This window comes from Anastrepha ludens, chromosome 6 (genome assembly GCF_028408465.1).
Source record: "Anastrepha ludens isolate Willacy chromosome 6, idAnaLude1.1, whole genome shotgun sequence".
NCBI lineage: Eukaryota > Metazoa > Arthropoda > Insecta > Diptera > Tephritidae > Anastrepha > Anastrepha ludens.
In genome coordinates, this window is record NC_071502.1 from 23,464,593 (window position 1) to 23,490,397 (window position 25,805).

Below are 25,805 nucleotides of genomic sequence, written 5' to 3' on the forward strand. Positions count from 1 at the left end.
AAAAAGCAAACGCTATATGGCCCACCCTGTAATAAAAACCACCATGACATATATCATCAAGCTCCTCACTGAAATTCATTTGATGCACAAAAATACCTCAATAACACTAAATATTCTTGTACTCGTAGGGCATGCTTTGAAATCCAACAGCAAACAAAGGCGAATGCATAAATGGGTGCATGTATGTAAGTATGTATGCACCTACATACTTTTGGAGAGTGAAAATGAAAAAGGTTGAACTTTCCATTTTTTTTCAACACTAAATGATATCGGTGGCACCGCTCAACAAGCGATGAGGCAAGTAATATATTTAATAAATAATAAATAAATGTTTTTTTCTGGGATAAAAAGCCAACTTTCTGTAGGTTTGCCAGAAGCGTTTCAAACGCAAAAAAAAAAAAAATATTATTAAAATATTCTCTCAGCCGTTCACCACAAAAAAGGAATTTTTTATTTATTATTTCCTTGTATCAGAAAATTGAGCACTGCAATTATTGAATAGCCGCTGTTATTATTACTCGAATGTGACACAAACGCACATATAAAAACCATTGCACATAAAAATATATACATACAGTTTTTGTTTTAACAAGTACCACAATAACAGTAAATTATGAAAATGCATAAATATAATATATACTATGTATGTATGTATACATACATACATTTGTTTATCAGTGCGATAGTTTGATTTCATAGGACTGCTTTTAACTTAATTACACTAACACACACATTGTTATATAATACATACATACATACACAATTTTTTTTTTTCTTTTTATTGAAACATCATATTTAAGTTCTTATTCATGTTTTTTACAGAACTCATTTTGCATGCGTGCAAATTTTTTGTTGTTCCGAAATTCTATTTTTAACTTTGCACTGAATTATTTGCAAGAACTTACATGTATTTGTATTTGTAATTTCAATACTAATTAATTGTTTTCTCATTTTGATTGTGCATTGTAAAACGGTAATTTGTTTCCTCTCTTACTCTCAATTACACTTACTAACTAACTACAGTGCAGCTGTAGGTACGAGCATCGCCTGCATAGGCATACACATACACACCTACTCAGATACGAATGCCTCTATGCTAGAATGCATATTTAGTGTCTTTTTTTTTGCATAGAAAAATGTTGCGGTGGTGGTGGTATGCGTGCAAAAGGATGAGGATTCACTTTACAATTATTTTTTGTTTCAATATGCATAGGTATATGGCGAAAAATTATTTATCAAATTTTGTTTTTGAATAACTCATTTATTAAATAAAAAAAAGAAAAGTGATAGAAATATTTATTTTGCCCTTTACGCGCTCTATTGCTTGTCTTTTTGTATGCTGCAGATGTGTAGTTCATACGAGTACTGTTATATGCATATTCCGATAGGCTGATTCATTTTGTACCACCTCGTACATTCATGTACCATTCATATATTGCATGTAAACGCATTTGGATTTTCTCCTTGTAATAAAAACTCTAAGTAAGTTTGTATGTATGAATCTATACATACACCGTGTTCACAGTAGGCCTCGTCTATTCGCCATTTCCCCGCTCGCTATCTTTATGTTTGGATTAACTTAACGAGAAATTTGCATGCGAAAGCCACAACAAAGTTATTGAGTAAGATTCGCCGCTAGCGATTATGGTTATAACTCATTAGACTGGTATAACTCACTGCCTTACAAACGCAGCTCTATTCCCGCGTTACCAATATATTCGCCACTTGCTAACGCTTGGCGAAAGAAGAGGCCTAATATTTTACGTCATATATTGCCAACCGTAGCTGAATGGGTTGGAGCGTGACTACCATTCGGAATTCACAGAGAGAACGTAGGTTCGAATCTCGGTGTGACCAAAGCGAAGAAAAGGTTTTTCTTATAGCGGTCGCCCCTCGGCAGGCAATGGCAAACCTCTGAGTGTATTTCTGCCATGAAAAGGCTCCTCATAAAAATATCTGCCGTTCGGAGTCGGCTTGAAACCGTAGGTCCCTCCATTTGTGGAACAACATCAAGACGCACACCACAACTAGGAGGAGTAGCTCGGCCAAACACCCAAAAAGGGTGTACGCGCCAATTATATATATATGTATATATAATTTCTCTTCTCCGATTGATTTTAGATGCATTTCCAAGGACTTGTGATGATCACCGCAAGGGACTTCTGGAGAAACGGGCTCCACACAAACAGCGATAACTTTTACAATTATTAATTTTTTTTTGAAATTTTGCTAAAGTCAAGTCGAAACGAGATGTATTAATGCTTTGTTTTTGTTGTTGTAAAAAAGGCAATTGACTAGCAAAACAAAAAAATATTGAAAATCATAATTTTTTGGGCCTCTGACTACACCTAACCCATTAAAAAAGTTGTATAAAAATGTCCGGATAGTGGGCTACGTTTGGTAGTCTTCCATGATTCCATACTACATTCTTCCAATTCTCAAGTGACCAGCTTTTATGCTCTTTGCACCACTTCTTTGCCAGCTTGGCGTTGGCGTCAGCTATGAGGTCAGTTTTTGCTTTTGCAGCCCTTCGGTGAGTGTTAGGCTTGTAGAGCTCCAGCCGTACCATTTTTGCCGACAGAGAATTACTCATCAGGTGGATGTTGAGTTGTGATGCCATTTTTGTTGCTCTGGTTTTGTAACAGATCACACATCCCATCGCTCGCGTGTCCCAACTGTTGCATAACGCAGCGCCTAATCCACTCAGATTTACATGGAAGTAATGAAGCCAAGAGTCAAATCCAATTTACCTAAATGGTTTTGAAAGAAGGATTCTAAGAAAAATATATGGATCTGTACGATTTGAAGACAGTACTTACCACATTCGGTACAACGACGTGTTAGACACACTTATCAGGGTTGCAACAGTATTCAGGTAATCATCAAAGCGCAAAGGATTCGATGGTAAAGTCACATTCTACGAAGGAGTAACGAGAGAGCTATAAAGAAGATCTTCGAAACAAATCCACAAGGCGACGGAAGAAGAGCGTGGCCGAGAAAACGATGGAGAGAAGACATGGAAGGCGACTTTGGAGTTAGTGAAAAGCTGATGGCAGAGTGGCGTGGAGGCGAATTCTAACGAAAGTAATGGTTTACCCCAAACCTCCCGATTAACACCGCCGTCTGCCTAGGCTAAAAGCGAATCTTCTTTATATTTTTTTATGGCCATGGGCATAAATGCGGTGCTCATAAATTTGACGTTTCTTCTCATTTGGCAATTAATGTTGCTAGCTAAATTTCATAGCTGAGGAGTTAGTAACGCTTTTATAGAAGTGGTACCTTATTGATTTTTAGAGTTGTGCTCTTTAGCAAACCGTTATTCGGCTCTGAGCGAATTTGACAGAATCAGCTGATTGGCTGACGCCACTTGAGATATGTTTACGAAAAAACTGAGATTGTGTTTTGGAACCAATGACACTTTGTTGCCTTCTGAACAAGCAAGCGTATGAGTGCATGTGAAATGATTTTCCAGAATTCGGCTGCCGAATCTTCCAAGTGACATGGCAGCCGAAGTTCTCCTCACAATTTTCCTTTTCACCATAGTTAAAGAGTAAGAATGATAGAAACAAGATTACGCCCATTAGAGAGTGAGGGACGTCGCATTAGCTGAGTTGAAAGAATGTTAAAACAGGTCACTCTGAGAAGATTTTAGCGCTAATGAAAATTTGTTGAATCTTATAAAATTTGATAGTTTGAAAGTGCAAATTTAATGTTTTGCTCCTTTTAAGGTTATGTTAGAATATTAAGTCTTCTTCTCTCAACTCTTCTTAACATGGCAAACCTTTTTACACATTTCAAAAAGCGTTTGAATTTACTGATTCTGGCTTAAAACCATGGATGTGTAATCGTTTCTTCCGGTCCTCAATCCTTAGTGGGACATAGGGCATCAAGAGGTGTATTCACAATAAAAATAAGCAACAAAATACCAGAAAACACTGAAGAAACCATAATGACATTTTTACAAAAGAGTACCTTATCTTGTTATATAACCTCAAATATAGCAAAAAAGTCGTTCTCTTAACAAAAAATTCATAAAGTATTAGGTGCGCAACTAAGTTCCCGCTGTTTGTAAAAAGATGCTGCCAGCAGTCGATTCTAACATAACCTAAATGTCATAACCCAAGCTTAGACATACGGCAAATAAACTGCTTTGACACATTAATGATTTTGCTTTGGTATCATATACTTTTGGTTTTGTGAAAATGTCTGATTTTGTGCCGACTAATCGCCATTTGCGGGAAGTGTTGATTTTCCTCTTTCATTCGAAAAAAAACGGCAGCTGAAGCGCACCGAGAGCTACAAAAAGTTTATGGAGATGCTGCTTTAAGTGAAACAACGTGCCAAGATTGGTTCCGTCGCTTCAAAGACGATGATTTTAATGTTGACGACCGTCCGCGTGAAGGAAGGCCATAAACCCTCGGAGACCCTGAATTTGATGCATTGTTCAATAAGGATCCGTGTTAAACGCAAGAACGGCCTGCTCAGTATTAGGAGTTATCCGCCAGTCCATTTCCAAGCGATCGCATGCTTTGGGAATAATTCAGAAACTGATTCAGGCGACTTGGGTTCCTTATGAGTTAAAACCAAGGGATGTTGAACGTCGTTTTTTCTTTTTTCGCCTGTGAACAACTGCTCCAGCGGCAAAAAAGGCAAAAAAAAGGAAGGGTTCTCTTCATCGCATCGTAATGGGTGATGAAAAATGGATTCATTACAGCAATCTAAACAAAAACAGAAAGTCATGAGGACTGCCCGGTCATGCTTCTACGTCGTCGCTTCGGCCGAATATTCATGCTGCGAGGGCTATGCTATGTATTTGGTGGGACCAAGTTGGTATTATTTATTATGAACTGTTAAAATCAAGCGAAACCATCACTGGGGATCGGTATCGACTTCTACGCGGAGAGGCATGAAAAAGTGATTCTACAGCATGACAACGGTCGGCCTCACGTTGCCAAACCCATCAATATCTACCTGGAAACACTGAAATGGGAAATCCTACCTCACCCGCCATATTTTTGAAATATTGCGCTGTCCGATTATTATCTGTTCCGATCGATGGCAAATGGTCTAGCTGACCAGCAGTTCCACATCAAAAAATGGCTTGATCCATGGATAGCCTCAAAAGATGAACAGTTTTACCGCGACGGTATACGAGATCTACCAGAAAGATGGGAAAAAGTAGTAGCCAGCGATGGGCAATACTTTCAATGATTCGCTTGTAACCATTTTTTCAGAATAAAGTTGTATTTTCATCAAAAAACAGCGAGAACTTAGTTGCACATCTAATAAATTGTGCATAACAAAAACAAATTTATTGAAAAAAGCACATTTTAAAGACAATTTGTCACGCATACAAAGTTCCTTAAGTAATTCAATAAAAATTTGGTGTTTTATTTTCTTTAAATGGGCGTTTTAGTGCGTTTTTATATCCAAAGCTAGGCAACACTGCAGTAGCGCGAGAGAGATTTGACTGCTGGAGGGAGAAGAACACCAGTAACAAACGCAATCGCGGGCAATGCGACCAGATGTTAAAAGAAGTAGAACTAAATAAAGCTGAGTGAATTATTTAAATAATTATTAAAAAATGTGTATTTTACAAAATTGTAAACATTACATTTTAATTAGAACAGGCTAGAAAAATGTCATGAAGAAAGAACTAAAAGTCCGAGAGTAAATAACAAAAAAAATGCTAAATCAAGTTACGAAAATGGTAAACTGGCCATACTGGTGTTAATACGACGCCACTCATTGGCAAATTTGCTGAGAGCAAAGTAACGTTACCACAATAGACGCCATCTCATTATTCTTTACATCATGGATGGTCCACCACACACTGTGAAGCTAAGAGAGAGAGAGAGAGAAAATCAAACCTGGTCGTTCTCACGACAGTCAGTTTTATGATAACGGAACGATCCGGATCTATATTCGACCAAGGACTGTCACTTCAGCAGCATTCACCGTGCATATGCATGCGGAATGCTTATGCTGCCACAACAACAACAACAACAACAGCACACCTGGTAAATCTAACATCCTTGGATGCTACAACAAAAAATATAGTGTGTCATAAGGCGCTCGAATAAAAACCACTTTGCTGCAGCGGCCGCGGCAGCGCAGCGCATGATGTATATTTGGTGGTTTTAAATAAAAGGCAAAACATATATTAGGTAGACAATTATTTTTGTATTTTAAATCAAAATTTTCTCTTTTGCTTACTCTAAATTTAATAAACACATATGTAAATAAATAAGTCAGCATAGTTGTGAAATATTTTCCATTGAATGCATGCATTTTCCAATGATAGTTTCATTTGCATTTTATTTTATTTTCTCTTTTTGTGGTTTTGTTGTTTTTGTTTTTTAAGTTTTGTTTGTAGATTTTTGGTTTTACACGCTTAGGTTTGCTTGTGGCTATGCGCACACTGGCCAAATAAATATATATGAATGTGTACTTTTTGCTCACAAGAATGCAACGGTACAAATGGCATATTCCTTATGTATGTATGCATGTGTTTTATGTATTTTACGCATCAATGTTTGTTTTTCTTTTTCTGTTTGTTTTCTTTGAATTCTATTTAATTTTCATGGCTTATGGCTTATTAAATAAGATCTTATTATTTCTTTAAAGTGTCTATAAATCGAGAATAATGCTGCACATAACTTTACATGACTTGATAAAACTTGACTTGACTACTCATGCGTGGCTTGCCAAACTTTGAAACCAAGTAGTTGAAGTAATAAAAATGTATGAGAAAAAAAATGTTTTTTTAATTATTATTTTCTCATTCAAATTTGCAACGCAAACGCAGCATCTAAATGTAGGCTATCGCAGTTGTTGTTGGCTTGCTGCATTACATACACTTTTCTCACAAAATCTAGCGATTTGACTGCTCATTTCAAATGAACTGTGTGGCTTATGCGTTTTCACAAGCTATCAATGTCCACATTTTTTTTATTATTTTTTGTTTTTGGTTAAGTATGTTTTACAAAAAAAAATGTAGTTAATTTTATAACTGGCGCAAATAAGTTGATAAAAAATGACGTTTTTTAAATTAAAATAGCAACTTTTGTGTTCGCTCAATAACAATCGCTTAATGGCCTGCATCGCTGAAACTTTCAATTACACTAATTAATATATTTTGTTTTTGTTTTTATTTATATTTTTATTACATCTTATTTAAGGTTTATTTGCCTCAACGACTCACTGTGCTGATTTCGTTTTATTTTTTGTGTTTATTTTTATTTATAATTTAATTTTTTTGTTATTTTTTTGTTTGCTAATTAAGCCTTTATTTATGTATGTATGTGTAGGTATGTGCGCGTGCATTTAGCACCGGCTTCTTTCAGCATCCTAGCTTCCTCACACTTTATGCCTACTCGTATCTAAATTAAGTATAACTACATAGAAGCATAAAAACAAAATTAAGCAAGGAAAAAGTTTTTAAAGTGCATGAATCACACCCGCTACCAATTTTTTTTCGAATTAAAAAGTTTGCTTATGTTAATGAATGCAAGTGGGCGCACGCTTGTGTGTGTGTGTGTGTCTGAGTGCGTTTAAACTTATTCACAGCATTGGTCGCAGTTTGCTTTTATGGCAATAATGCATATACATACATACATACTTCTCTTTTTTTAAATTATACATAATGTTTTTGTGCTTAAAATTCAATAATGTAAGTTCAAACATACATACATACACACACATATACATACATACATATGCATGCATGTATGCTAATAAATATTTATGTATGTGTGTTTTTTGTCTATTTTGCGCACAGCATTGGCGGTGCTTTTTCACTTATTGTTTTTGTGGTTGTGGTTGTTGCTGTAGTTGTAGTTCTTAGCTGTAGTTCCTGCTTCGGCTCGTGCGACTTTCTGCACTTAGTTTTTTGTTGTGTTTTTCTTTGTTTTTGCTAAATGATTTTCTCATCCTCTCATCTAATGACTAAAACGGCGTTTTTTAGTGCTGTTGGTTTTACTGGTTCTCTTGGGTGTTTGTTTGTTGTCGCTGCTGCTGCTGCTGCTACTGTTTCTCTATTTTTACTCATTACTAATGGCATTTGCTTCAATTTGCAGTTTCAGTTGAATTTTAATGATTTTTGTATGTATGTATATATCCATGTATGTATATCTCTTGATGATTTCTAAGTTTTTGTTTTCTTCTCTTGTGCAAGTGTGTGTGTGTTTACTTTGTTTTTTTGTTTTTTGTGACTCAGACTTTTTATCGTGTATCGCTTATGTTGTTTTTGGTTCCAAATATTTTAATCAGCTGCGTCTCGTAGTCATCAATGTTGCGTTTCATGATCTCCATGCAAGGACCCAGCAAACGCTCGAATGCTCGCACCTCCAAAACTGTCGACGAGAGTGAAGAAAAGTGGGAGAAAAAAATGTATAAAATATGATGTGGCAAATTTTAAAGCAGAAAATATAAAAATTTGTTTAGCGCTTCTGCATGCACAAATTAGATACATTGCTTAAAGTCAGCTTGCATGCCTTTGAGGAAATATAAATTCATATTCGAGTGTAGTAGAGAAAGCATAAAATTAAAAAAATTAAATTAAAAAACAAAAAACAATTAAGGAAATTTAAAGTATATACATATATGCACATTCAATACTTAGTATAGTGGTGAATAAATACACATACATTCACACATACAATTTAAAGGTAAATATAGATTTAGACAAACTTGCAGATCCTGACCAAGGTACATACGTACATACATTTATTTACAAACATACAGATAGAGATACGTATATTAGGCTGTCTCACCAAAAAAGCCGGCTTTCACCAGAATTATAAATTTTTTTTTTTTTTAAATTTCCGCCAAAATATTTGGTAAAATATTAAAAATGTTTAAATATTTTATCAACGGAATGGCAAATATTAAATATAAATTTAAAAAAAAATTAATATTTATTAAATTTTAAGATTACCACCAAAATATTTTGGAAAAATATTAAGAATTATTTGAGCTGGACAGATTTGAAAATACCTCGAATTTCTGTTAATAAAATTAGATTTTTTTTTGTTTTCAAACATACAAACAGATAATAGAAGAGTTTGCGTTTATAAGATCTGCATAAAAATATTTACACATTTTATCAAAGGATTCAAAATAATGAGATTTTTGACTTTTGTTTTGGAAGACAAATTTAACCCTAACCGCATAGGAGCCCATATATGATATTGCAGTTTTGATTATATTTTATTTCCAAATTAAATATTATTATAAAATAATTCAAACTATTTTAACCCATCAAATATTTAGCGATAATAAAACACAAAAAAATTGTCTATGCCTTTAAGACATTTCAAAATAACCTAATTTTTGTGCAAGTGGGTGAAAAAGCAGAATTGAAGTGCGCGTGATTCATCTAAAACGTGAATGCTTTTTGACAAAAAAAAAACAAAATATTTTCATGGAGTCGATATACTCATCTTTCCCCATTGATAATCATTTTTCCGATTTTCTACTGTTTTCTATGCTTTACAAGTCGTTTTTGTATATGGTTCCATAAAAACAAAAAAAAAATAAAACTTTTTTCTTTTTCTTTTATATGCCTTATTGATAATTAAATAAAGCTATTGTCGTCGTGAACTATTTGGTTTTTATTAATTTTTTTTTTTAATTAATTTTATTTTATTTATTTATTAATTCATGCACTAAAGAGTTAAGGAGGCACACCACTGAGATTTTTCAAAAAAATTGATTTTTTTTTTTCATTTTCTTAAAGTAAATATGTAAACAAAATTTTAACTTATAATCTTGAAAACTGACGAAGTTATACCCAATACAATAAGTGCACGTGAAGTCCAGCTGTTTGGCCGCATAAGCAACAAAAACCACTCTCTGAAAAAGACTTATCAAACACCGACTTGCCTTTGCAAAAGCCCACAAACACAAATCTATTCAGTTTTGGAAAAACGTACTTTTGACCAATGAAACCAAAATAAATAGGATGGGACCAGATGGGAAAACTATTGTACGTCGTCCAGAAAATCAAGCGCTAAATCCTAGGTGCACAAAAAAGACGATTACACACGGCGGCGGCGGCGGAAGCATCATGGCTTGAGGAGCTTTTTCCTGTCATTGTGTTGGGCCCATTGTTCGAGTGGTTGGTAAAATGTATAGATTTCAGTATCTGCATATACTCCAGAATAAAATGGAGCCACTTGTGTTTGAGTTTATGCCATTAGATTGGACATTTATGCAGGGCAATGATCCAAAGCATACTGCAAAGACAGTGAAGCAATGGCTCAGAAGAGAACAAATTAATGTACTGGATTGGCCAGCGCAGAGCCCTGATCTCACTCCAATAGAAAATTTGTGGAATGACGTTAAGGTCAAAATCGCTAACAAACATTTTTAAAATTTTGACGATTTGTGGGCCGCAGTTGAGGAGGCTTGGTACTCGATTCCAAAGCAAAGATGCCACAAGCTTGTAGAAAGCATGGAGCGACGGCTTGAAGAAGTAATCAAAAACGATCGATATAGTAGTACAAAATAATTGTCTGGTAAAACAATATTATTACTTAACTATCTGATTTGTTTACTATTTTTGCTTTTATTTGGAATTTTTTAGGATGTGCTATTTATGTGTCCAGGATGTTTCGTGAGTTATCAACGTTCTCGTAAGTTAAGTCAGAACTGAAATTCTTTTTGCCCATTTTTTTGTTTTAAAGTGGAGGTAAATAAGTTTTTTATTTTTCATGTTGATTTTTTCCTAATAAAAAATCATTTTTTAAAAACATATTCAACTCTTTGCTTTCGAAGTCTAAATGTGCTATTTATATGACCATGGCTGTATGTTAAATAAATTATAATTTGTCCGATCCTCAAATAATCACCCCGACTTATAGAAAAAAATTCATGAAAATCAATTAATTTTCACGCGTTCACAGTGGCGTTCCCCCTTAAGGAAGGCATAAATAACTCAGCCAAATGATGACCGGTTTACACTTCTAAGATGGACTTCTAAGTCTGGAAAATTATGTATTTTCCCACCATTTGGATTTCTTGAAAAAGTAACCTTCTCACTTCACAATTCTTTTTTTTCGATACTACTACTAGTACTATATAAAGTGGCGCAAAATTAATCATCCAATTTTGCTTTTGAATAACTTTTCTACTAAATTATAAAAAGTGAGTTTGAGTTTGAGTTTTAGTTGGAGTTTTCAGGACAGTCAGGCTGCACCGAAGGCCCTGGAGAACGCGAAGTAAACCTCAAAGATTGTTCAAGAGTGTAAGAAGAAGCTCAATTCTGTCGCAAGACAGAACAGGCTTATACTTATATGGATTTCAGGAAGCGAGATTGTTGATGAATTGACCAACCGTGGATCAGCGGTTCCCCCACAGGGACCAGAGCCAATAATCTGAATCATTTCCGCAGGAATCATGATCCAATCCAACGATTATGTATGGAATTTACATAGAGAGCGATGGTCCGTCCGATGGTTGTGACAAGTCCCAACAGAAAACTGTCAAACTTTCTATATTACTAAAGCTTGGAAGGAAAGGAATTGGAATCATTGAGAAGCCGATGTGTCTGTCTTGCTTGGAGAAGGCGGATAGCATTGAGCACTTTCTCTGTGAGTGTCCTGCCTTTGCTAGAGCTCGGCTACGAACTTTGGCTTCCGAAGTCGTGAGAATGAGTAATATTCGTGCTCTAAAACTGAAGTATATCTACAGATTTGCCAAAGAATTTGGAAAATTCTCACAGGACTAATTATCTCTGTCTCTGCTTCTATTCTTTCCTATCTCCTTCTCTGATACTTTTCTTTTTCCTCCTTGACTAGCTACCCTCTTTCCAGAGCTTTAAATACAATGGGCTCTTTAGGCTGAGTGTTTTAGGAGCCACTGAATCTCTTGGTGCTCCTTGGCTCGACTTATTCAAATTTCAATTTCAATTTAAAGTTTGAGCGATGGAAATTTTTATTTTGCCCTTCAAGCGACGCCACTTAGAAAAATTATGAATCTTCCGATAGGGTGAGTAATTTTGCGCCCTCTTGTATTTTGATTCAGTTGATAAAATTTTTAAACATTGACAAATGGCGCTGAAAAATAAAGGAAATTTGATAATACAAATAGAAAGACATCGCGAGCAAATCACGATGAGACGGCCAAATGCTTGCCAAATTCGGATAAATGACCCGCAAAGTTTAGCCGTGTATTTGGTGGAATTGGAACGAAATCATTCATTCTTAGCTGCTCCCAAATACCAAACTCGAACTTCTGTTGACCAAAAATTACCAGATCGAGGCAGACAATCAATCAAGAGTAGCGCCTCGTCAACATAATATTGGGTCACAATCAAATTTTAACGACACCCCAGAAGCTCCACCAGCTTGTCTGGGTTTGTCTTGTACATTTTCTTCATATAAAAAAAAAGTCAAGTTCTCGTTATGTGGAAGAACTGGAACGTTAATTAGGGAACTGTGTTTGGATGAGGTACTCTGATGAGTAGCAGGCACAAAAGGCCATGAAGTGGAAGTGCAAGTCGCGAAGTGATCCAATCTAATCTAATCTAAGCTTTGTGGAAAAAACTGCACAATATCGTCAACAAAACGAATTCTCAAAAATTTACGCGAATTTTGCGTCACTTTAAATAGACTTTTTTTATGCCAAAATTTTATGGGCTACAAAACTGCATACCCAGAATTTTATTCAAAGATTTCAATGAAAGCTAGTTGAATTTTTTTTTAATTTTTTTAATTAGGTACTTTGAAAATTTGCGTTATATGGTTTTTGTTGTAGTACGGAATAAATTAAAACTAAATGGGTAGTGAAAATTGTCTCGCGTGGCTTTTATTGTGGTTAAGAAAAATACCAATAAAAACAAGCAATTTTTACTATTAGTAGAAATGCAATAAAACGTGAATTGCTCAATTCCTGTTATTCTAATTACACTGGCCAACAAAATTGCAACTTTTGTCTGATGATTGAGATTTATCGCTTGATGTTTACTAATTTGATGTCGCTGTTTCTAAATATCCCCTCAATTAATTTGTGACAGCTCTTGTTTACGAAATATAGCTTTGGTTAATAATTCAATGTTTTTTATTGCTCGTTTGCTGAAAACTATAAAAAAAAGTTTTTATTATTTTAATTTGACATGTCATCGTCAAGAAGAGTTTGTATAAATGATCCGAATATATTTGGTTGCATTCGCGGAGAGGCCGTTCGTAATTGAGGCTTAGATTAGATTAGATTTTTGCGGGGTTGGACAAGTTTAAGCACTCAGTCAGAAGACCATTGGATTACACCCGGATAGATTTCAGTAGAAAGAATAGAGATAGGAAAGAAAAGAAGTGGCGGATAAATTAGTTTGAGGTCACTCTTCCACAAACCTCTTTAATTAATTGATGAATTTTAAGAGATCCAGAAGAGGATGAGTATGCACTTTATCCATACTCAGTATATCGCAACCCAATATCCTCAGTCTGATTCTGGAAAGCGCCGGACAGCTACAGAAAAAATGCCCTGCAGTGTCGTCATTCTCAAGACAGGTTAGGCATATTGGTTTTGATGGCTGCAGAAGGGAGTGGCAGAACGGGCCAAGAAAGTTGGCCTCAGAGCCAGTTCTGGTTAAAGAGTCAGACATCTCGTTATCCGCGATACCCACGTGTCCCGGAACCCATGTTAGCATCAAGTTATTATGTCTACCGACAAAGTTCAGTCTGGATTTACAGGAAACGACTACTCTTGAAGTGGTTGGAAGGCTGTCTAAGGCCATGGGCAAAGCTTGGCTGTCGCTGCAGACACATATAGATCTACCTCTCCATCAGTTTTCCACAAAAAAGTTCATCGCTTCTTGAACTGCCACCTCTGCTTGAAACACAGATGCATGCATTTCAAAAGTAAAATTCGGTTTTGTCCTGCAGTATTCCATGTAGACTCCAGAGGCGGAGCCATCCATGAAAAAGCGAAAACAGTGTTTGCTGGGCTCATTTTCAGAGTTTGATCACAGTTGAGCCTCTGGCAACACCGCACTGTATCTTTTGTCAAGTACGACTTTTGATGGCATGGAGAGGAACGTTGGATCGAAGTCCATGTCTACTGATCTACAATGCCGGATAGGGGCCGTACTAATTCCCATTGTGTTTCAGCCTGCAGATGACCATCAAGAGTCTCGATAAGGTCGTCCTGACTCCCACGACAAGGAATCTACTCATCCAGAGCACTGAAGCCATAGATGATAATAGGTCTTATCATAGTTGTGTAGATCCATAGGATCCCGCTAGGAGAAAAACCCCACGTTTTCCCAAAGACAACTTTTGCACCGCCTGAGGGCTGTCAGTGCTTTGGATGTCTTTGCTTCAACGTGTGATTTCCAGAGGAGTTTACTCCAAGGAATTTAATTATAGCTGGATTGTGACTCCTTTTAGCTTAGGCAGAACGAGATCACCAAGCTTTCTCCTTCTGGTGAAGAGGGACAAAATGTTACTAAATGAATTGTTGAACTAAATTTTAAGTATTCTCTAATAATTTTTCTCTGTAAGTTATAAGAAATGTTACTTTTTATTTCATTCATCGCAATGAAACGAGTAAAGTGGAAGTAAAATTTATTTTTAATTGAATTATTTAGCATTAATCTGTTTTTCTGTTAGTCTGTGAGAAATACTGTATTTTTAGAATATATTAAATAAACACATAAATAAATATAAAACAAAAACCCATCACCATTTTCTCATTTTAGTGCAGAAAATTAAATATTTTTGGTTAATTGTAATTTTGAATGTACACTCTTTCGAAAAAATATCGGAAATTGTTCATTTAAAAAGCGCGCGTTGCACATCTGTCTAATTTTTTTTTGCTGGAATGTTGGTACAACTGTCCTCTACATTGTCGTAGAGTTTGAAAGTGAACTGTCAATTAGCTTGTTTTTGGCATTTAATTATTTGCATATCAGTCAGCCGCAGCTGTGCTCTGCGATTTTCACTATGGATAAAAATAACGAACAAAGAATTTGTCTTAAATGTTTTTAATGGGATTTCGTGTGCCGAATCGTTGAAAATGATGCAGAAAGCCTATGGTGAGTGTGCTTTGACAAAAACACGGGTCTACGAGTGGCATAAGCCTTTCGTACAGGACCGAGAAGTCGTGGAAGATTTGCGCCGATCTAGTCGCCCATCAACGTCTTCAATGGATGAAAACAAAGTCGTCAACAAAGTCAAGGAAATGATGCTGAAAAACCATCATTTCAGTTTGAGTGAGGTAGCTCATGGGCTTAGTGTATCGCACGAATCAATTCGCAACATTTTTCACCATCTATACACAACTGGGCACGAGACGCGTGACTGCTCAACTCGTTCAAGGGGAGTTGAATTTCTTTCAAAAAATTCATCGGAAGAAGGTATCTGAAGACGGGCTTGAGCAAGTGAATTCGCACCCAACGTTTATCCAGTACATCATAACAGCTGGTGAGACGTGGTAAATGAGTTTGACATGCAAACCAGTCAACCACTCAACAGGCGGCTGAATGACGCTATCCACATGAGCCGAAATACAAAAAACCACGTCAAAGTCGTTGAAAACTGAAAGTCATGCGACTCGTTTTCTCTGATTATATTGGAGTTGTGCACTCGGAATTCGTTCCAAGTGGTTCTACAGTAGATAAAGAATATTATTTGGAATTTATGCGCCGTTTGGGAGGGGATAGTCGTAGGAAACGACTCAATTTGTGGCAAGAAAACTCATGGATCTTCCATGATAACGCACCGTCTCCCGAGGCTCATATTGTGATGACTTTTTTGACTAAAAACTAGACAAATATAATCGAACAACTGCCATATTCATTAGACCCCTGTGACTTTTTGCTTTCCTTTAAACTGCCACTCCGCGTACGCCGCTTTGAGTCGATACAGGCCATTAAGGAGAATTCGCTGAAGAGGCTGAAGAAGATCTCTTCAAACGCGTTTAAAGGAACGTCTTTGATGACCAGACTAATCGTTGGCATCTGTGTATTGCTTCGAATGCAGCCTATTTTGAAGACTACAAAAAAAATTGGTGATGATTAAACAAATATTTTGCGTTCTATTGAACAATTCCCGGTACCGTTTTGACAGAATGTGAATCGAAAAGTTTTAATTGTATTATTATTATGGATACGTTCAGTGTTTCAATGTGAGCACTTTTGTTGTTGTTGTGTTGTGCATGTAAAGTGTGTCAGCAGTGTGCGAAACATGAAAATATAATATTTGTTATTGCGCTCTAATTGTTAGCACTTTTTGTAGCCGGCTGTGTAAATAATTTTCAATTAATGTTAAAGTTTGGACAATTAATTTGATTGTTAAGCAGCAGTGATTGTGTGGGTGGTGTGCTGAACCGTTTTCTGTTGCACTGTGTAATCCATAGACCATCAGTTGATGTGAACATGCGCCATCAAGGATTAGGAATTTTCTTTTTTATTTTCATTACCGGGCGCCTTACCAATGGAGTTTTGAATTGATTTGATTTTTGCCTCCAATGTGATGGTTGATGATGGTGATGGCGTGGCGATGAAGTGGTGGCAGGAAAGGGTACCTATAACCTATGGGGCTCCTTACAAAAAAAAAAACTAGCGACTTAAATTTGTATCAATATGCTAGAGCTTCTACAACTCCATTCTAAGTATACTTATATATGTATGTATGTATTTAAGTAGAAGGATAAAAGTTTGCTTATTTTTACGTGTGCGATGGAAGCTTGCGCCTTACTAAGTGCGTATAAATGTAAGTGGATATGAGGATTAACTCTCCTTAAACTGTAAATCGTACTCTACAATAGCAATACACATACAATCTATAATATTTCGTCACACGCAAAATGTATTTTCTCCTCAAATTTGTATTACTTATTCGGTATTTACATATACCTAAATTTCATCTAAAAATCTACTTATGAATTTTGCGCTTGGACAATAAGACAAATAGGAAAATGCGTATGTATCAATACGATCTGGAATCCTAATGAGTAAAAATATTTACTATTTACTTTTTTACTTTTTAATATTTACTATTTAAGTAAAAATATTTACTATAGGGTGATGACGATTTTTGACAGTAATTATACGGCGTTACACTCAAAAATACCCAGGAGTGAAGTTATTTTTCTGGATAAAGGAGCAAAGCGAAGAAGAGGCCCAGGGAATGGGTGATAAACGGTTCACTAGATAGGGCTAGTTTACTGGGGCATCAGCCCTTGGTAGGCTATACTCGACAACGATGCAGACTACACGGCTTATTGAGTAATTGCGACTCGTTGTACATACTTTCATACCGTAGAAACCGGGTGCCAAGGGAATTAACGACATTCATCGGGATACTCTTACCACCTTCTTAAGCTCCTGACTCCCGAATGCCGTCGTCGGAGTCCAACCACCACCCATTGCAGACGAAGAGCTACAACTTCCCTGAGAGTCCCGCGTAACCTTGGCACAATTACGTTTTGAATAGTGCAGCAGATTAAACTCCTACTTATCCAGAATTGACCTCAACATACTAAACATACATATGTCCGGCATGTGAAGGCACCCCGCACGACACGAACCACCTTTTCACATGCCCCACTAAACCCACTCATCTAATATCCCTCTTTCTCTGGACCCAACCTGTAAAAACAGCAAGTTTTCTGCGCCTACCTTTAGATGAGTTACACGAAGACGACCGGTGATATACACTACACTGACAGGGCTTAGTATTGCTGCTACTACAACAACATCAACCATGTGATTAAAATGTCATTTTTTATTAGGAATATTTCTTTAATAATTTGAATGCTTTTTTATTTATTTTAATGTGATATTAAACTTAAAAATTGAATTATTTATTCTATACAGTCTGTGTCGGAAAAAAGGAACCGCGATTATTCATGAAGCATAAAAGATATATGTATATTTAAAAAAAATTTCACATGAAAGTATGTACAAAACTACGAGTCGCAATTACTCAATAAGCCGTGTAGTCTTCATCGTTGTTGAGCATAGCCTAGCATCTTCTTCATGCTTTGAACCAGCTTTTCTGCGTAGCTCGTCGACAAACAAGTCTAGATTTTGCGAAATTGACGCGCGAGTTGCTTTAAATCGTGGACTGGCTTTCCGGCAAGATGCTTTTTCATAGTTCCCCTCACATTTTCAATGGGGTTGGCGTCTGGGGACTGGGAGGGCCAGTCCAATACTGTGACGCCTTTTTCTTGTTTTGTTGTTTCTCAATTGTTTTTCTGAGAGCAGTGGTTTTGATGATGTGGGACGGTAGGATATGTTCGCCCCCTTCGGCCATCGTTCGTTGGTGTTGATACTCACGTCTCACAAAAAAGGGTCCCGCTTGAAAAGTTGGACGATCACTTTATCTTGCTTTTTTGTCGTCACTCGCTTCAAGTCGCGCTCGGAAAAGTCATCAACATTTTTGTACACTTTGTACCGCTGATTCCATATCACAACAAACTTTTTTGATTTTTTAAATACTTTTGCAGCCGCGGCGTAAGATAAGTTCGGCCCTTTCGAATGCCTGCATAAAAATACCGCCGCGAAATGCTTCGCGTACTTCTCACTCGTTTTTGTTTGGTTGCGTTTACGGTAAGATTTCGCACGACACTAACCTCAGTTAGCATTGGCGTCGTAGACCTTGAGTGGGTCTATTACGAGAAAAAAACCGGCTCTTTTCTTCTGACACAGACTGTAGAATAAATAATTTAATTTTTAAGTTTAATATCACATTAAAATTAAAAAAAAAAGAATTTTTCAAATAAAAAATGGCATTTTAGTCAATTGGTGTTTGGGTCTGGGTGCAATCCGGGGTAAGTTTAAATGTGAGTGTGGTTGTTTACCATCCTAAAAATATGAATGTCCTTCTAGGGTTAATAGCAGACAAAAATAAATTGGTATTTTTAAGGATAAAAAGTTATTATCAGGCCAAACAATTAGTTATGGAAGTTCAACCGTTTAAGTCCAGCCAATTTTTCGAGCCTATTCAGTTGGCTCGCACTGTATACATTCAAATATGATGTGAATGTATGTAATATGAAAACTACCAAATTTTTTGGCTCACTCTTTGTCATACCTCTGTGATGCAGTGTTACGATGATATTATTAATTTTAACACTTAAGGGGTTACCTAAGTCCAGAATTAAAAAATAATAATTTTTTTTTATATTAGGTATACTATCTTAAAAATATACTGTGAAAATTTCATGGGAAAATTCCGAATAGTTTAGCTTCTACAGCCCATTAACTAGATAGAGAGCGCACTCCTGTACCTCAAACTTTAAACTCGGTTTTCTCGAAACTACTTTTTCCGGCACGGTCTGCATGATAACTCATACAGTTTTTAGTATTTTTGTAATACTCGAAAGTGTTTTCTCTATAAATTTGATTTTTGATATTTTTATTAAAAAAATTTATAAACATAAGGGGGATTCCCATTCCCCGGCTTGACCGATTCTTGTTTATTATACTTTCGAAGAAATCTGTGCAAAATTTCATGACAAAATTCGTTAAATTGACGAAGTTATGCGTGATCAAAGAACTCGGCGCGCTCCATAATAGTGAGAAAGCGCGCGAGCAATAGCCGAGCCTTAATGCAACGAAAGAAGCTCGAATTTTACGTCGGAGTCAGCAAATGGTACAAAATCAATTTTTTGAAGAGGAAGAGGGAGTAATATATGGTCCTGGAATAGCTGATTAACACGGAAATGCTGTAAGTCTTAAACATATACCTTTTTTCACATAAATATTTGAATGCGTTTTTCTCAAAACAGCATTTTTCTATATGGCCGCCATGATATCTCGAGCACTATTCGGTCGATTGCTGTCAAATTTGACACGAATCTCGAAATAATATCTGTCTCTATCATAAACTACGGAAAATAAGATACATGCATGACATTTTTTTATAAATAAAAATCTGAGGAAAAAATGTGAAAATGTGAAGCGAAAAAACAAACTTTGTCTTGCAACCATCGCAGTTATATTAATTTTCGAAAAAAGTTTTTTTCAATAGCTCATACTTTCAATAGCTCATACTATATTCATAAGGAGTAAAATGCCATTTGAATTTTTCCTTTCAGACAACCTGGAGCTGAGTTATCGTGGCGGTCAGCGACCAGAAATGTTCATAGAAATTTCACCTCGAGCGTTGTCAAAGCCACAATTTTCCAGAAAATCGACAAAAAATTCAAGTTGATTTTGTATAAAGCATAATAAATATGGTTGTAAATTTTCCAAAAGATTCAATTGATAGTTTTGCCAATAAAAATTCGTATTTTTTGGCGTTTGAAATGGGAATCCCCCATAAGTAAAATGTGACATTTATGACGTAAAACGCATACTTTTTTTAAAGTGCCTTAAATTGCAAAATTTTTCGATATTCAAAAATCCGGCTCCACATACTATAACTACAACTTTATTTTACAAGAATTTTTTATTTTTTACAGATCCATCAATATTTCAAGGAGAAATGATGCAGACCGTGGAGCAACTTTTTTTCATTGTACTTTGGGTCACATGATTTTTTATGTACTAATTTTTGTAAAGAAGAAAAAAAATACATTTTTTTATAAAGTTTACATACTAATAAACTATGTGAATCTTTTTTTTTTATATTTTTTTCTATTGACGTCTTTTCTAAAAGCATTTTTTTCCTTTAGCGCATTTTTGGCGCTGCTGGACGTATGTAACCCCTTAATCTTTTGTATTTTCCTCGCATTGCACAGATAAATGGATAACTCAAGAAAGCTTTCTTATATAAAATAAAATTAAGTAAATGGAATGTTTTATAATTTTTTATTATTATATTAAAGTTTAAAAATATTACATATGAATTATTGTCGACTCCGCGCTATAAATTTTTTTCCCAGGCGCCTTAATGAATTACTAGCATAACTAGCACAGAGTCAACAAAATCAACAATGATAAAAACCGAAAATCATATTTTAAAGCGAAAAAAGTTTTTCAATTAAAGGAACATTCTTTCGCGTGCCAGATTCGATAATTGTTCTTCATAGATTTCCGCATTGCGCTTGAGTATATCCGTAAGGAAACCAAGGATTCGTTCAAAGGCCCCCTTATCCAAATCTTCAAGCATTGGCATTGTACATTTTTTGAGTGGTAATCGATTGAATGATTCATTATTTGAAAAATGGCATAACGAGTGGAAAATATGTTGATTATTTAAATTGAATAAAAAAGATGTATGTAATTAACATTTTTTAAAGCTACGAATTGCAATGAAAGCAAACTCTCAACAAGCACCAAAGTGAAATCAGTGTTAAGAAATGAAAAAAAAAAAAATAAAAAAATGAGAAAAAAATGAAAAAAAAGAGAAACAAAAATTTAAAAAAAGGAAAAACTGAGAAAAAATGAAAAAAAGAAAAAAAAAATGAAAAAATATATAAAAAAATGAGAAAAAATGAAAAAAAAGAAACAAAAAATGAAAAAAATTTAAAAAAAAAAATTTAAAAAAAAATATGAGCAAAAAATGGAAAAATTAGAAAAAATTAAAAAAAAAAATTTTAAAAATGGAAAAAAATGAAAAAAAGAAACAAAAATGAAGAAAAATGAAAAAAATGAAAGAAAATGGAAAAAATTAGAAGAAAATGAAAAAAATGAAAAAAAATGAGAAATAATGAGAAAAAAATGAAAAAAATATGAGAAAGAAATGGAAAAAATGAGAAAAAATGGAAAAAATTAGAAAAAATTAAAAAAATGAGAAAAAAATGAAAAGAAAGAAAAAAAATGAAAAAAAATGAAAAAAAATTAAGAAAAAAATGAAAAAAATGGAAAGAATTAGAAAAAAATGAAAACAAATGAAAAAAATGGAAAAAATTAGAAAAACAAATAAAAAAAATGAAAAAAAAAACAATACAAAGTGTTGAAAAAATCAACTGTGACTACAATTTTATGTCCTGTAACATTTTCAAATTATCAAAGTAAATACGCAAATCATCATCTAAATAACGGTAGCCACTGATGCCGGTCTCCAACAAATTGGCGCATTTTCCTAGCAGACGCACAAAACAGTCGGTGTCTAAGACTACACTTACGCGATACACACACAAACATACAAGTACATACATAAATACATATGAAGACGTGGAAAATACAGATACATACATATATTTATATATAAAGGGCACAAGCGCAAAATATGAATAAAAGGAGATTAACAAAAAAGTTATAAGAAAAATTAAAATCAAATTTTATGTAGATTCGAAAGCGGATTTACAATTTTTACGAGCAAATTAAGATTAAGGTATATACGAAATATATTAAAAGAGAATATCATAGGAAACGTAAGGAGTTCAATCAATACAATTTTAGAGTAGAAAAATTAAGAAAGAAAATCAAACAAAATGAAAATTAATAAAAGTTTAAAAAGGGGGAAAATATAACTAAAATCATAGTATGGCAAAGGAGCATATCAATAGATTGGCAGCTGTAAATGTAATTGCTATTAAAAACAAAAATTATTAAAGAAAATTACCACACCCATTGAAAAAATAGCATAACAAAAATATTGAAAAACATTTTAAAAATCCTGCCAAGCTTCCGAAACCATTAGTTTGCGGAGCCATGTTTATTTAGACCTTTTCGCTTCTTTTTTTTATACTTCTACCTCCATAAATATTCTATTGAATATGGCAATAAGTTTCTAACCTCGAAAAAGAGGTGTCGCTGCTGATAAAGGGTTTTCCAATAACAGGTGTTATTTTGAATAGCCCGCTATTTCGCTTAATAAAAATGGAACGATACACGCTTAAGCAACGCATTGAAATGATTAAAATTCACTATAAAAATAGTGAAAATTTGGCAGAAACGCACATTCTTGGGCCATCGTGAAGCACCTTGTCGGACCGCAATACAGAAATTGGTGAAAATACTCGAGCTGTTGGGACAAGTTAGTGATGTGAAGGATAAAACCCGTGCACGTCACTCAAGAACAGCCGAAAATGTTGCTGTTGTAGGTGAAAGTTTTGAAGAAAACCCAGGTTTGTCCATTCCTCGTCGTTCTTTGGAATTAGGCATTCCACAAACGTCATTACACCGTCCGTATTTTGCATAAATATTTGGGTCTTAAGGCTTATGAAGTCCAGTTAACACAAGAACTCAAGTCGGCCGATCATCAACAACGACGTGTCTTTGCTGATTGGGTCATTGAAATGCATGAAAATGATACGGAATTCCATCGAAAGATAATCTTGAGGGATGAGACCCATTTCCACCTCGGTGGTTTCGTCAACAAGCTAAATTGTCGGATTTGCGGCACAGAAAATCCAAGAGTTATTATTGAGAAGCCGCTCTATCCTCAACGTGTGACTGTTTGGTGCGGTGCGGTTGGTCTGGCGGAGTCATTGGACCTTACTTTTACTCGAAAATGAAGCTGGAGCAACAGTTGCGATGAATGGATTGCGCTATAGAGATATGAGTAACGATTTCTTATAGCCGGAATTGGATGGTATTGATCTGGACAACGTTTATTTTCAACAAGACGGCGCTACATTCCACACAAGCAACGAAACCATTGATCTTTTACGGGAAAAGACGTCCAATAACACCTCTTATTGGAACATCCTTTGCTATTTTTGTATTCGCTCTAGTAATATAGCGGCAATTTGAAGATGCGTATGTGAAGTCTCGATCGCAGTAATTGATAAGGCTAAAAATGTCTACGTTCGCCCCGAAAAAAAAGCATTTGTGGGAAATCATTTTTCATTATTACCTCCTAAAGAAAAATGCAGCTGAAACGTGTCGTATATTGGTCAATACCATATTCACGGTAATCATCGCTTTTCCTTGAGAGCTCGATTCAAGCGCATTGGCTCTAGTCGGTAACGATCGCCAGTGATGGTTTCAGATGATTTCAGGAGTTCATAATAGATGACACCCTTCTGATCTCACCAGATGAACAACATAACCTTTGAAGCATGAATATTTTTTTTCACTGTCGATGGACCTGGTTCGCCTGTCAGGCTCCAACATTTTCGACTCTTAGAGTTATCATAATAGATCCATTTTTTATCGCCAGTGACGATGCGATGCAGAAAAAGTTCCTTTTTCGCTAACTGGCTCAATGAATGGATCAAGAGCTCGAATTTTTTGTCAGAGAAATCCGTATGCTGGCTGAAAGATGGAGTAAAGTTATAGCTTCCAATGGAACATATTTCACAAAATCGACGCTCTGCGAAGAGTGTTCATCGCGCGCTCAGGCCTACTTATGGCGATCAGCGATGAGGCCCATTTTTGGTTTAATAGCTACGTCAATAAGCAAAATTGCCATATTTAGGCTGAAGCAACCCGAAGCCATTACATCCATTGAAAATAACCGTTTGGTCCGGCCTATGGGTTGGAGGCAGAAAGACGAAAGAAGAAAGACGAGGCTGGTGTTCGGCAAGGTTGGCTGATTTTTCCTTTGTTGTTCCTAATCGTGCTCGATGACGTGCTTTCAAAATCTGTAGACGGATGCCACAGAGGTATACAATGGAATTTCACCGATCACCTTGAAAACCTAGGTTACGCCTAGGACATCTGCCTATTGTCAACAAAACAATCCGACATTTCTACTTCTGTTTGCTTTGGTAATCTAAAATCAACTTTTTTTGTCGCCATGCACAAATATTTCAATGGATGTGGTAAAAATATAAGAATTAATCAAAAATCTATTATCTACATTTACATGAACTGCAAACGCAATCGTAAAAAATGTTTGAGGATTCGATTTAACTTACATGCAACTTTAATATCTCCTTCGGCATAGACGGAAGCAGCGCGTGGCCGGTGTGTAACCAAAGCCAACTCTCCGAAATATTGACCTTTACCTAGTCGTGAGATTTCAATTTCCTTGCCATCCTGGTCCATTTTCACCACAACATTGCCATCCTCTATGAAGTACATACCATCGGCGGCGTCACCTACAGAAGCATATATGAATGAGACGAGAAACAGGGTTTTATAATAAAACTTTTTTTTAGACATTTTTTTATTTACCTTGTTTGATGATTCTGTCAGCGTGAGAGAAGTGTTTAGTAACGAGAGCATCGGCCAAATTCATGCGTTCATAGGACTAAAAGAAATTGAAATGTGATAGTTTAAAGCAAGTAAATAATCTATATTTCTTTTTAATTAAAAAAACATTATGTTTCCTAGTATTATACAATATATGCACATAAATGAGTGGCGCAGAATTAATAACCCTATCGGAAAATTTATAATTGTACAAATTGTCAAATTGCCGTCGTACGTCAATCATATTTGACACTTGTGCACTAAACAGCTGCGCAAAGGTCAATCTAAAGATTTCCATCACTAAAAATCATTTCTTATTATCAAAAAAAAATGGATGATTAATTTTGCGCCACCTTGTGTATAGCGGTTTTTATTAACTATCCAACAGGGAGTTATTGGCAAGTTTTCATAATTTATTTGTTTCCTATTTAATTCTAATTTCTATTCATCAAAAAAGTTATCCAAAAAATGGATGATTAATTTTGCGCCACCTTGTGTATAGCGGTTTTTATTAACTATCCAACAGGGAGTTATTGGCAAGTTTTCATAATTTATTTGTTTCCTATTTAATTCTAATTTCTATTTAACAAAAAAGTTATTCAGAAACTTGGATGATTAATTTTGCGCCACCTTGTATATAGCGGCTTTTAATAACTATAGCACAGGGAGTTATTGGCAAGTTTTGAAAATTTATTTGTTTTTTATTTAATTCTAATTTCTATTCGGCAAAAAAGTTCATCAAAAAATTTGATGATTAATTTTGCGCCACCATGTGTATAGTGTTTTTTATTAACTACAACACAGGGAGTTGTTGGCAGGTTTTGAC

At 35.3% G+C, this 25,805-nt stretch overlaps 1 protein-coding gene across 3 annotated transcripts in view; it reads right to left on the reverse strand.

Annotated features, from left to right (window-relative positions):
- Positions 1-6,163: 6,163 nt before the first annotated feature.
- The window catches only part of LOC128865934 (cAMP-dependent protein kinase type II regulatory subunit), a 153,737-nt gene continuing 134,095 nt past the window's right edge, over positions 6,164-25,805 (reverse strand). For 2 of the 3 annotated variants that reach the window (XM_054106361.1, XM_054106359.1), the window contains exons 7-9: positions 24,962-25,037; positions 24,703-24,885; positions 6,164-8,354 (exon numbers count right to left, since the gene is read on the reverse strand). In XM_054106361.1, coding sequence (XP_053962336.1) covers positions 8,224-8,354; positions 24,703-24,885; positions 24,962-25,037 — 390 coding nt within the window. In that variant the 3' untranslated portion in view covers positions 6,164-8,223. Of the gene's footprint in view, positions 8,355-20,744; positions 21,053-24,702; positions 24,886-24,961; positions 25,038-25,805 lie in introns of those variants that run through there. The other variant, XM_054106360.1, reaches the window with a different exon arrangement.